Source organism: Octodon degus, unplaced genomic scaffold, assembly GCF_000260255.1.
Source record: "Octodon degus isolate 3935 unplaced genomic scaffold, OctDeg1.0 scaffold00053, whole genome shotgun sequence".
NCBI lineage: Eukaryota > Metazoa > Chordata > Mammalia > Rodentia > Octodontidae > Octodon > Octodon degus.
Window position 1 is genome coordinate 5,552,228 of NW_004524629.1, and position 14,213 is coordinate 5,566,440.

Here is a 14,213-nt window from a genome sequence, read left to right on the forward strand (position 1 = left end):
GAAGAAGAAGAAGAAGAAGAAGAAGAAGAAGAAGAAGAAAGAAATTTAGGAAAAGAACAGAATATTGGAAGGAAGAAAGAAGAAGGAAGAAGGAAGAAGGAAGAAGGAAGAAGAAGAAGAAGAAGAAGAAGAAGAAGAAGAAGAAGAAGAAGAAGAAGAAGAAGAAGAAGAAGAAGAAAGAAAGAAATTTAGGAAAAGAACAGAATATTGGAAGCCAGTAGAGAAATTTTTAAAAAATTAATTTTTTTTTTTTTTGTGGTACTGGGGATTGAACTCAGGACCCTGAGCTTGGCCTGGCAAGCACTTATTCTACTGAGCTAACTCCCTGGCCCCTAACTTACATATTTTGAAAGCTGGTAGAGAAAAGAAACAGATCACGTATAATGGAAAGCCCATTAGAATCATCACAGAATTTTCAACAAAACCATCAAGTCAAGAAGAGCCTGGAATGAAGTATTTCAGGTCTTGAAAGAAAACAACTTCCAACTCATGTTGATGTATCTGGAAAAACTATCAAATTTAAGAGAGATAAGATCCTTCCATGACAAAGAACTGAAGAAATTTGTGACCACCAAACCAACCCTACAAAGAGTACTTACAGATATTCTAGAAAGAGACAAAAACAACCACAACTTCAAGAACAGTAACAGAAAAGAACCAATGAGCAGAGCAAACAAATTGGAAAAGTGGGGAACCTACAGCAGGAAAGTAACATGACAAACATAAGCCAGTACATATCAATTATAATCATCTATGTAAATGGCCTTAATTCACCAATCAATAGAAGCAGACTGGCACAGTGGATCAACAAACAAAATCCAATAATATGCTGTAGACAAGAAACACATTTAACTCTAAATACATAGACTGAAAGTTAAAGGATGGAAAACAATACTCTATGCAGCAGGAACCAAGAAAAAAGCAGGGGTCACTATTCTCATTGCTGATAATATCAACTTCAAAACAAGCATGATTAAAAGACATAAAGGTCACTACATACTTATTAGAGGAAAACTGTCAGAGATAATAATCATAAATTTATATGCATCGATGTAAGACCACTCAACTATATAAGTCAAATTTCAACAGAAATGAAAAATCAACTTTAAAAAAGGGCCAATGAGATAGCTCAGTGTACAAAGCACCTGCTTAGCCAAGCACAGGGTCCAGGGTTCAGTCCCTGGTACCATATGCAGCACCAGCCCCACACCTGGGCACACTGAGCCAGCAACCGAGGCTGGACATGGCGGCACATGCCTGCAAATCCAGCACGAGGGAGGCTGAAAACAGGAGGATCACTATGAGTCTGAGCTGCACAGTGAGACCCTGTACCAAATACATTAAAAAAAAATTAGCAATGACACAGCTTTAACAGGGGACTTCAACATCCCACTGTCACAAAGTGATAGATCAATTACATAAAAATTTAGCAAAGAGAAGCCGGGGAGATGGCTCAGAGGAATAAGTGCTTCCCTGGCAAGCACAAGGGTCTGAGTTCAATCCCCGGTTCCACAAAAAAAAAAAAAAAAAAAAAAAAAAAAATTAGCAAAGAAATAACAGAATTAAACCAAACTTGTGAAGAAATTGACTTGGTAGAACTTTATAGTGTTCTACCCAACATCAGAATACACATTCTTTTCAGCTGCACATGGGATGTGCTCCAAAATAGACCATATACTAGTACATAGACCATTTAAATAAAAGCAAAGGAACTGAAATTATCCCACATATGTTACTTCATAGTGCAATGAAACTAGAAATTACTAACAAAAGAAATCAGAAAAACTCCGTAAGTACATGAAATTAAATAACACCATTCTGAAAAATTAATGGATCACAGATGAAATTAAAGAAGAAATTAAACAATATTTACAATCAAACAAAATTACAGATACAAATTACCAGAACCTGTGGGATGCCATGAAAGCAGTCTTTTTTTTTTTTTTTTAACCGGGGATTGAACTCAGGCCTTTGTGCTTGTCAGGAAAGCACTTATTCTACTGAGCTATCTCCCCAGCCCCGAAAGCAGTCTTAAGATGGAAATTTAGAGTGGTAAATTCTCACATCAGAAAAACAGAATGAACTCAAGTAAACACCTCTAGCTCCTACAAAAAAGAAGGGCAAGTCAAGCCCAAAGCCCAAACAAGGGAGAAAGTTATAAAGTCAGAGTAGAAATTAATGCAATGGAGAAGAATACAAAGAATTAAAGAATCAAAGATTTGGCTCTTTTAAAGAATAAAACTGAACAATGCCTAGCCAATCTTATCAAAAAAAAGGAAAGACAAATTCATGCAATGAGGAATGAAAAGGGCAAAAATCACTACAGACCATACAGGAATTCAGAAGATTATCAATACCTTCTTTGAAATCTTTACTCTCTCACAGAATAGAAAACACAGAAGAAATGGACAGATTCCTAGGTACATATAAATTACCAAAGCTCAATCAAGAAAATACAGAAATTCTAAATAACCCAGTATCAGTGAATAAAATTAAAACTGTAAGCAAAAGCCAACCAACAAAAAAAGCTCAGGTCCTGAGGGATTCACAACTGAATTCTACATTGAAATTTAGATAAGATTTAATCCCAACCCTACTCAAACTCTTCAATGAAATTTAAAGGAAAGCAATTCTCCCAAACTCATTTCTGGAAGCAAGTATTATTCTGATAGCAAAACCAGAAGACCCAACCAAAAAAAAAAAAGAACAGGAGACCAATCTCCCTAATGGACATAGATGCAAAAAACCCTCAATAAAATACTAGTAAACAATATAGCAAATCATCAAGAAGATTATACATCATGACCAAGAGGGGTTCATCCAAGGAATGCGGGTTGGCTCAACATACACAAATTAATAAATGTAATACGCCACATCAACACATGTAAAGACAAAAATCACATGATCATATCAATAGATGCAGAAAAAGCTGACAAAGTACAACATTCAGTCATGATTAAAAAAAAAAAAACCTTCAGAAAATCAGAATAGATGGACTTTACTTCAACCTGATAAAAGTCATCTATGGCAAACCAACCGCCATATCATACTAAATGGACAAAAACTGAAAGCTTTCATTTTAAAACAGGAACAAGTCAAGGATGTCCATTGTCACCACTCCTACTCAATGAAGTTCTGGAAACATTAGCTAGAGCAATTAGGAGAGAGAAATAAAAAGAAAAACTGAAAAGGAAGAAGAAAAATTATCATTATTTGCAGAAGACATGACACACTACATAGAAGACCCCAAAAACTCCACCAAGAACTTGTAGGTTTAATAAACAAATTCAGTGTAGCAGGATATAAAGTCACCTCTCAAAAATCAATAGCATTTCTGTACATAATGACTGCACTAAGAGAGAAATCATGGAAACCACACCTTTTACAATAACATCCAAAACTGAAATATTTAGAATCAATCTAAAAAAAAAAAAAAGGATGTAAAAGCTTTATACAGTAAAAATTATAATTCTCTGAAAAAAGAGATCAAGGAAGATTTTAGCAAATGGAAAGACATTCCTTGCTCATGGATAGGAAGAACCAACATTGTGAAAATGGTCATACTCCTAAATTGAATTTGAATTGAATTGTTATACAGACTCAATTCAATCCCAATTAAAATACTATGAGTATACCTCACAGATCTATTTATTATTTTTTATTTTTTGTATTTTAGGGAAGGGTCTACAAGGTGTTCAGGGTCTCATTACTAGATCGGACTCACAGTGATCTGCCTGTTTAGTTTCCCACAAGCTGGGATTACAGTTGTGTGCCACCATGCCCAGTCTCAATTGCAGTTTCAGCGTGCCCCAGGGGCAGGGCCAGCATAGCAGGCCCAGGGATGGAACCCCAAGCTCCTGAGCCTGCTTACAGGTGCTTTAATCCACTGAGCTATTCAGCTGGCCCTCACAGATCTAGAGAGAACACTCATTTCTAAAATTCATCTGGGGGGCTGGTGAGATGGCTCAGTGGTCTAAAGCACCTATTTAGAACAAACTAAAAGCACAGGGACCGCGGTTCTCCCCCAGTACCACATGCCAGCCAGCCCTGCCCCCTGGTGGGCTGAGCTGGCCACACACACACACACACACACAAATAAATAAAATTAAAAAAAATAAAATAAAATTCATCTGGAACCCAAAGAGACCTAGAATAGCAAAAGCAATCCTGGACAACAAAGAAAAAGCAAGAATAATAATAATCCCTGACTTGAAATTATACTGCAAAGCTACTGTGACAAAATCGGCTTGGTTCTGGCAAAACAAAAACAAAAAACAAAGGCAAAAAACCCTGAGGGATCAATGGAACAGATAAGAAGATGCAGACACAACTACACACACACTTAGCCACCTTATCTTTGACAAAGGGGTCAAACATGTTCACCAGAAGAAAGATAGACTCTTGGGGCTGGGGAGCTGGCTCAGTGGAATAAGCGCTTCCCTGGCAAGCGCAAGGGCCTGAGTTCAATCTCCGGTTCCAAAAAAAAAAGAAAGACTTTAATAAATAGTGCTGGAAAACTGGCTTTTCATATGCTGATGACTAAAATTAGACACATGTCTATCACCATGCACTAAACTAAATTTAAATATTTAAACAGAAATACTAAATCTACTGGAAGAGAGAGTAGGTACAGACTTCATGAACAAAAACTACTGCATGAGAAATATCAAAAAGAATTAACAACTGGGAATCTCATAATTTTGTTTTGTTTTGTTTTGTTGGTACCAGGAATCGAAGTCAGGATGTTGTGCTTGCCAGGCAGGCATGCACGCCACTGAGCTATCTCTCCAGCCTAGATCTTAAAAATTTTCTGTCCAACGAAAGAAATCACTATCAGAGTGAAAAGAAAACCCACAAATTGGGAAAAAGTTTTAACTGACTGTCCCTCAGTCAAAGGACTTCTATCTAGAACATATAAAGACATAAAAAAAAAAAAAAAAAAAAAATCAGGCCTCCAAAATACAATGGCTCAATCCAAAAATGGGCATCTGAGATGAATACATACTTCTCAGATGAAGACATAGAAATGGCAAATAAATATATGAAAAAATGTTCAGCATATTGCTCATTCAAGAAATACAAATTAAAACAACACTGAGATTCTCTCTCACCCCAGAAAGAATGGCTAACATTAAGAATTCAACCAATAACAGATGGTGGTGCTGTGGGAAAAAAGGAACCCTTCTCCACTGTTGGTAGGAGTGTACACTGGTACAACCACTATGGAAATCAGTATGGAGACTCCTCAAAAAGCTAGGATTAGAGGTTCCATTCAAGTCACTATTCCTCTCCTGGATATTTTTCCAGAAAAATTGAAAGCATCATACGACAGCAATATATGTATACCCATGTTTATAGCAGCACAATTTGTCATAGTCAAATCTTGGAAACAACCCAAATGCCCATCAACTGAGGAATGGATAAAAAAAGATGTAATTTTACACGACAGAGTATTACTTAGGTATTAACAAAAAAGATAAACTTGAGGTTTCTATAAATAAATGGATGCACCTAGAGACCATATTCATAAGTGAATAAATTAGATTCACATGTACAAATATCATATTGTTTCACTAGAATAAGAGTCTGAAAGAGTAAATAAAATCTGACAGGTAGGATAGATACTGTGCAAGGGAAAGAATCTGTCAAAGGGAAGGAATAAGTGGGATGAGGAAAAAGACAAAAGAAAGGAGGAAGAAAAAGATGTATTTATGTATATATACATGATGGCTTGGATAATTGTACTGTTCATTTCTACGTCTAGTGAAAGCAGTTAATGCTTAATTTCTTTTTCTTCTCCATTTTAATTTCTTGTAACTTTTTAAAAACCAATTTTACATGCCTGTATCTGGTAATCTAAAAACTAATTTGAAGATAACATTATGTAATATAATAACCATTGGTGAATTCTTACTATTTTGTTTAATGAAACTCTGGATCTTTTTTTTTCTTTTTTTGTTCACTATTTTTTATTATGTTTAAAAAAAGAAGAAAAGAAATGATTAAGAGTTCTTAAGTACAATGGAAAAACTAATCTACAAAGGAAGCCAAACATTTTGTGAAGACAAACTGTCAAGTCATGACCAAGTGATAAAAGAGCGACACTGACTTATTTATCCACTATTACTTTCAGAATAAAGAGAATTTACAGACACTAGTAAGTCTCATGTTAAAACTGAAGCCTCAATTTTAAAAAAGCCTCAAGACAACCAAAGATAATAACAAAAATGCTAACAGTTGCTAATAATATCTAACCACAATAAATGTTTAGCATACATTCCAGACTCAGTTGAACACTTTACATGCATTAAAACTAACCCAATCCAGGACCAACGGGATAGCTCAGTGAACTAAGCGCCTGCCTAGGCAAGCACAGGGACCAGGTTCAATCCCTAGCACCACATGCCATGCTGACCACACCCCCAGGTGCACTGAGCCAAGTCCGAGCTTCATAGTGAGACCCTATACAAAACACATAAAAACAAACAAACAAAAAAAAACCCTAACCCAACCCTATAAAGTATATTTTATTATTACAGAATAGAGGGACATAAATGTCAAGGAACTTATAAGTCACCCAGCTCTGTAAGTCAGCCAGATGCAAACAATCTAACTGCAAATCCTATACTCTTAACTACAATACAATCCGTATTTATGATGGAATTTATGGTCATTTTAAAAGTTTAGAGAAACTCCTAAAATATTCCTGAAGGCATTCTAGTGACCAGATACACTTAAAATATCCCTTGTCTCTACGCATTCCAAAGTACATATCAACCTAGGGATGGTGACATACTCCTGTATCTCAGCTGCTCCAGAGGCTGGGTCAGGAGGATCACAAGTTCAAAGCCAACCTGGGCAACCTAGCAAGTCTCTGTCTAAAAAATAAGGTTGGGGATATAGCCCCGCACTTCCTGGATTTAATTCCCAATATTAGACAAAAGAAAAAGAAAAAGGAGAAGGAGGGGGAGAGAGGAAGAGGGGGAGGGGGAAGGGTAGGGGGAGGAGGGGGCAGAAGGCCAGAGAGGAGAAGGGAGGGGGGAAAAAAATCATACACTAAAATGACACCAAGCTTACCTGAGAATTTTTTTAAAAAAGCACGATTCTAGTTTATTCCTGCTAAGTAACACCCACTGTGAATTAGTAGAAACCACGGCTGCACTAAATTTAGCCAAACTAACCTGAAAAGCTTTGTGCTTGAGCTGCTTGCAGAAAGCCCTCACATCAAATCCTGATGACTTCTCTGCGAGGAGGAAAATCAGACACAAAAATTTTAGGCACACTATTTTCAAATCACAAACAAATTTTTAAATGAGTTACCTGTTTTGCTAGGTTACCATGGAAGAGATAAAGCATGCAAAAACTATGAAAAAACAAGAGAAACAAAGAACTTTAAGTGCTTAAGCTCAGAAAACAGATAACCATACCTCACTAAAGATAATCAGTATGGGTTAACTAGAAGAGATATTGAATTTCTTACTAAACAATACATGCTTTCAAGTGGTTTATTTAATTAGAATGTATGCTATCAAGGCAAATTACCTTTGAGAACTTTCTTATTTTTTACTGGCTGTCCAAGATCCACATTATTCTGTACACTGATCTTCATTTGTTTAGCCTTTTGGGAAATTCTAAGTAAAGTGTCTTCAGTAGATCCTGGCGTTTGTTCTTTTTTCAAAAAAAGTTTATTTAGCAACTTAGTTACTCCTTTAGCTGCAAAAGCTGTAGGCCTTTTTTTCTTAAAGATTTCCAGGTAGGGCTGTCCCAGAAATTCAGTAATATCAGCAGGAAAGGTAAAATCGTTGAAGTAAGGCATGGGTTGAATCCCAGAGACCTCTTGAAGCAGTGCAAACAAGGGCTCGTATAAAGAAACCAACCTTCTTAAAACATCTTTATAGAGAACCCTAGAAAGAAAAAAGGGGCTCATAAATTGAAGTAATAATAATTTGTACAATACAAAATAAACTGTAAGATTTAAAACTGAAATGTATGGCTATCAGCTCTTTCATTGTAGGTAAAAAAAATACTGTGCATTTGTAATCAGATTAATCCAGCCCAAACAGAAAATTCAAAGTACAAAATGTTACTCACAAACAACTAGCTGAAGATGTGTCAAAGAATTAAAAAAAAAAAAAAAATCCTATGGGTAGTTTTATCTAGATCAGTGATGGAAAACCTTGTAGAGACAGGTGCTTAAACTATAACCCAAAACCCACTTATTTACAAAATACTAACACTGCACTTAAACTTGAATACTGAGGTTTTAGTTTAGAAAAAAAACTCCTACATTAAGAAAACAACACACATGCCACAAGCTGCTACCGCTGATCTAGATGATGAGATTTCAGGCAAATTTCATGTTTACTTAGTTATTTGTAAATTCCTTAAGATAAGCATACATCACTGCTGTACTCAGCAGAAATTAAATCTCTTTTCACCACAAAAAAAGAGTAACAGGTTAAATATTTTTAAATGTTCGGTAATTCAAATGTTGTTACTTCTAGACTAAGCAGGGTAAAAGGGTAAAATCCATATTTATGATGAAATCTGTGGTCACTTTAAAAAGTTTAGAGAAACTCCTAAAATATTCATGAAGGCATTCTAGTAAATGGACGCACTAGGGTAAAAAACAAGATGTAAAAACAGTATGTGAGGGCTGGTGAGATGGCTCAGTGGTCTAAAGCACCTACTTAGAACAAACTAAGCTAAGCAAAGCACAGGGACCGCGGTTCAATCCCCAGCACCACATGCCAGCCAGCCCCGCCCCCTGGTGGGCTGAACTGGCCACACACACACAAAATACATAAATAAATAAATAAAAATTAAAAAAAAAAAAAAAAAAAACCAGTATGTGAAATACTCAGTGGATTAAGTGTCTGTTTAGGCAGATGCAGGGGCCAGGAGTTTGATCCCCAAGCCCGCTGTGGCAGCCCCGCCCCTGGGCCATGTTGAGATGCAACTGAGACTGGGCGTGGTGGCACATGGAGGATCCCTACAAGTCCGATCAATGCAGTGAGCCCCTGTACACCCTCTACACCCTGTACACCTTGTCCTAAATACAAAAAAAAAGTATGCAAGATAATCAGATTAAGCCATTAAACCAACGTTTCCATCACTGAAGACAGAAAATATTTTTTTTCAGTTTTGTTAATTCAAATTAAATCTAATGATTCAATTCTGAATCTATTTAGCCATTAAATCATTTTCACAATATATACTGAAAATGTAACAATATGCCCCTTTAGCTGGCAAGTGCTACTAGTGCTCTTTATATTGATAGTACATGTCAAAAAAATGGCAGTACCTCAGGTGCAAGAGTGCATACAGGTCAAATTGTATTTCTCATTGCCATTAAAAAACAGAAACAAAATAAATAAATAAAATAAAAAACAGAAACCAAGTGGCACAAAGAATCAAGCTATTCCCAGCACCAGAATCATTTTAAATGGCCCGTTACAATATAATTACTGCCAACAACTTATTATTCCAGTTCCTATATCTTAGGAATTAATTTATTTCACCATTATGTGTTAGACCAATCTCATGGGCTTCAGATAAGAAACCTAGTCCTTTGTCATAACCATCAGCATTTGCCTTCCTAATCTATAAGTAAACTGCTAAAATGAAGAAAAGGAACTCCCCACACCTTCAATATATGACATGAAACTACATGAGATACTCATAAGAAAACTAGGATGAGTAGAGAAATGAAAGATGTCAAAAGTATATACATACCATAATCTGCTTGCCAGTCCAACCATGACAAGGTTTAAAATAATGAACTCTTGCAATCCTAGGTGTTTCACAGTCAAACTAGAGAATCAATTTAAGGTGGGAAAACAAAACCAAAGTAATTGGGTTTTGCAAGTTGCAATTAAGAGAGAAGAAATAAACTGTAGGTAAACAGAATCTTCTTGAAGGTATTAAGACCTTAAAAACACATTTCACTAGCTAGATGGTAGCAGTGCCTGACTCTCAACACTCTGGGAGTCTGAGGCAGGAGAATCTTAAGCTAGAACCCAACCTGGGGAACTTAGCAAGAACTGTCTTAAAAGGAAAAAAACTTAAAAAAAAAAAGGCCAGGTACGTAGCTCAGTAAAAAGGTGCTAGGTTCAATCCCATACTTTAAAAAAACAAAAATCCACTGCAAAATATATCCTTAAAAGTACATATACTCTGGTAGGGATCCATTATTAAATTTACTTTCTAAGATTAAGAATCTGTCAATGCTCTTAGCATAATACATGCTAGAAACAAACCAGAAGTCTCTGGCAAGGATCACCTCAGTATTTACTGAGAAAAGGAGACCAACATTAATTTTAAGAATTCCCACAGATCAAAACACAGACTCTAGCTTACAAACAGAAATACTGCCAAATATATCCCAACAACTCCCACTCCCAAGAAGGTATTTCAGTACATTCAAGGATACAGAAATGCCTTGCAGCAGCAATCCAACAAGCGGAGTAAGAGCTTGCAGGCTCCTAAAACCTTCATCAACACCAACTCCACCACTGGCTGGCTGGGGATAATACACACTTTGGTAGTTATGCTCTGATTTTCACTTGACAAAAATAGAAAAACATATTACATTCATTTTAAAACACAAAGTATGTCTGTAACAGTTTTCAAAGGCAGGTCTGCTTGGAAACAACTCATTGACATTTCAATAAAACCTGTTACGGTTTGTACGTAGGAGTACCCCCAAAAGCCTCATGTAGTCACCAGGGCAGACTTCTAGAGGTTGTGATGAATTCATGATCCAATGCTGGGATAATGCTGCTGGGGCCATGAATGTAAGTGCTACACCTGCCCGGGGCAGATAGCTGGATACAGTATAAGGAAGAGGGAGAGGTTTGCTGCTGCTACCGCAACTGCCTGTGCTCCTGCCTTTTTTGCTCTTGCTGTTTTGCTGTTTTCCGCCACCATGAACTGCTGCCCTCTGCCATGTGCCACTCTGCCTTGGAGCCAGCCAAATACGGAATGAAACCTCCACAAACTGTGAGTTAAATAAACCTCTCCTTCCTTAATTTTGGATGTCAGATATTTTGTCCCAGCAACAAGTGAAAAGTAACTGATACACCTACTGTGACCCAGATTTCAATGTCATGCTGGTCCCTCACACACAACAATGGGTAGATGTACTACCACAAACATGAAGTGCCCCTTATTGAAACAGAATTTATACAGCTGAGGTCTAATTGGTTAGATCCCAACATCAAGCAGAGAAAGCCCAAAGGGTGACCACAACAGGACATCAAATTCCCAGCCCATCGCATCACAGGTAATGAACTCACTTGGAAGAAAACAACTCAGGTAGGTCTTCAATCAAACTCTTCAAATTCATATTTTTCAAACGTTTTAAACATTGTTCAACCTGAAAAGGGAAGAGCACCTCAGATTGATAGGTACATAACACAGGCATGATCACTTACAGGACCAGAAAAGCAAAAAAAAAAACAGACTTCCAAAGTATTAAACATACTAAATATCACAGGATCCATTTTTTTTATGGATAGAGAAATACAAAGCCCAAATAATTGATTCTGGTTACAAATATGGAATTAAGAATTACAACACACCAAAATGAGCCTGATGCTATCTATAACAAGGGTAAAAATACATATAAAGTAATTCTCAATAATATAATTTTGCTGAGGCAACACTAATTACAATAGTGAATTATGAAAACTAGAGTAATTTACTAAAAACTAAACTTACGCAGTCCATAAGTACTATCTCAGAGATGAGGAAAGTGATTCAGTCATTGAACAAATATATGAACACCCACTCCATACAAGATATACTGGAAAATAAAGTGGTTTATGAGATACTTCTCAAGTTTTAGTAGTAAATATAAGATGACATGTAAAGTATTTAATGTTAAAAATCCTTTAAGATTACAATACTCTAGAGTCAGTTTTTCTCCACAGCAGTTACCACCACCTGACTGACTCTCTTTCTCTCCAAAGTATACTCTAAGCTCCACATGGACAATGTATTTTGATCATTACTGCAACCCAGTTCTTACAACAGTGTTGAGTAGGTGCTAACTTTTTTTTTTTTTTTTTTTTTTTTGGTGGAACAAGGGATTAAACTCAGACCCTTGTACTTGCCTGCCAGGGAAGCGCTTATTCTACTGAGCCATCTCCCCAGCCCCTATTTTTTCTTTTAAAAAAAGGTAGTCTGTAAACAGACGCAGGGACTAGGGGTTCAATCCCCGGGCCTGCTGTGCCAGTCCCGCCCCCAGGTGCCCTGAGAAGGTGTGGTGGTGCACACCTGTAATCCCAGCTCTTGGGAGGCTATAAACAGGAGAATCACTCTAAGTCCAATCTAGTAGTGAGACCCTGAACACCCTGTAGGTCCTTCCCTAAAATACAGAAAAAAAGACAAAGTCATGCACATACAAAATCCTGTAAGAATTCTGTAGCTGTCAGGAACTATCCCACAAAAGAAATGCCTGGGACTCCATCCCTATACTGAGGGCTATAAAGACTCAGAAGGTACTACACTGGCAACAACACTATCATGCTAGAGCTACACATTAAAAACTCAAAGTTATGGATTTTTCCTTAACAACATAGTTTTCCAGATAATGGCAATGATAATCCTTAAACACTCTGGGCTCAACTCTTAACTTTCTCAAATTTTAAATCTGGATGTCATCCTTTGGAAAAATGCACTGACAAAAACAAAGACAGTAAGGTACGTGGACTATAATAAATGAACTATGATTCAAAAGAAATAAAAGAGAGTCCCAGCATGGTGGTGCACGCCTGTAATCCCGGCAGTGCAGAGGCTGAAAACAGGAGGATCACTAAGAGTCCTAGCTGCGTAGTGGGAATCTGTACCAAATACATTTAAAAAAAAGAAAAAAAAAAAAAAAAAAAAAAAAAAGAAAAAAGGATGAAGAGACATGGATGAAAATAACAACAGTTTTTACACACCAAAGAATTGGCACACAAAAGAAGAATCAAGAATATTTTCTGTGCTTCACTTCGGTGAAGGTTAGAGAGGCTAATTCTAGTACCTAGCTTTTGAAGACAAAAACAAAAAAAAAAACAAAAAACGAGCTCTGAAGTATATAAAAGTTCTTTGTAAACTGTGAAATGCTAAGCAGATATACAGCAGTAGAGTAGTGACAATACCTGGCCAGCAGCAAAAGCATGAGACACACTGCAGGATCCCAGAGAACCAAAACACATATACATCCTCACAATACCAAAGCACAGAGTGTGGCAAATGCTCTAAGAGAACTACAAAGAAGAGTTCCAATAGCCGAGTAGAGGAAAAAATGTAAATTCAACTTCACTAATAATCAGAAAAATGTAACTTGAAATATTACATGTTAGAAAGAATATCACTACCAGGAAGGCTTATAATGGAGTTTAGAGGATGAGAAAGCTTTCCACATGCAGGCAGAGGCTGGGCATGCTAAACACATGGGGCCAGAAGAGCAAGGACTCACAAGAGAAAACAGACATGGTGAGCGCATAGATTCAAGTTGGCTGGAATACAAGGTAAAAGTGAAGACTGAGTTAAGAAGGCTGAAGAGACCAGACAATAGCAGATCTCATAAGCCAAGATGAGGAAACTGGTCAGGACATAATGGATAAGTATTAAAATTAAAGTTGCTTTAAGATATCAACCTGGCTTTGGTGTACAGAATAAGCAACAATGTAGCAAACACTAGGGGAAGAAACATAAATCAGGATAATGAGACAACTCCAAGTTGACAAGATCTAAAACAAAAAAATGGCAGAGAAGAGACCAGACGCACAGAAAGTTTTGACTTGCCCAACAACTTACCAATGTGACTTACTAAATGAACTACATTAAAAAAAAAAAAAAAAAAAAAAAAAAAAAAAAAGACAACAAAATACTGAATTGTAAGACTGGGTAATTGTTCAGAATCTGGAAGCAAGAGGGAAATATGCTCAGCTTAAGGATTAACCAATTTTTTAGATATTAGAAGACTCAGACAAAAGCTACCCAGAGAAGAAAAAAACTGCACCCTTACTTTGTATAGACATTATTGTCATTAAATAATACAACTATTTACTGTAATACGAGATCTTTCTTCATTGAAGAACTCTTCATACTTTTGCCTTAAATTGTAAGTTTTATCTGTAAGGTTAGTGACTATGTGTATCTTTGCACTCCTAGATTCACACAGCACCAGGCACAGTGCCTAGACAGAAAAAGTGGTAAAA

General features: G+C 36.7%; 1 protein-coding gene across 4 annotated transcripts in view; it reads right to left on the reverse strand.

The window, feature by feature from the left end:
- Nepro (nucleolus and neural progenitor protein) overlaps positions 1 to 14,213 on the reverse strand; it is a 26,830-nt gene that overhangs the window by 7,042 nt on the left and 5,575 nt on the right. For 3 of the 4 annotated variants that reach the window (XM_004633298.2, XM_023717557.1, XM_023717556.1), the window contains 5 exons: positions 11,298 to 11,377; positions 10,433 to 10,564; positions 9,736 to 9,813; positions 7,543 to 7,904; positions 7,182 to 7,243 (listed from right to left, as the gene is read on the reverse strand). In XM_004633298.2, coding sequence (XP_004633355.1) covers positions 7,182 to 7,243; positions 7,543 to 7,904; positions 9,736 to 9,813; positions 10,433 to 10,564; positions 11,298 to 11,377 — 714 coding nt within the window. The remainder of the gene's footprint in view (positions 1 to 7,181; positions 7,244 to 7,542; positions 7,905 to 9,735; positions 9,814 to 10,432; positions 10,565 to 11,297; positions 11,378 to 14,213) is intronic. The other variant, XM_023717555.1, reaches the window with a different exon arrangement.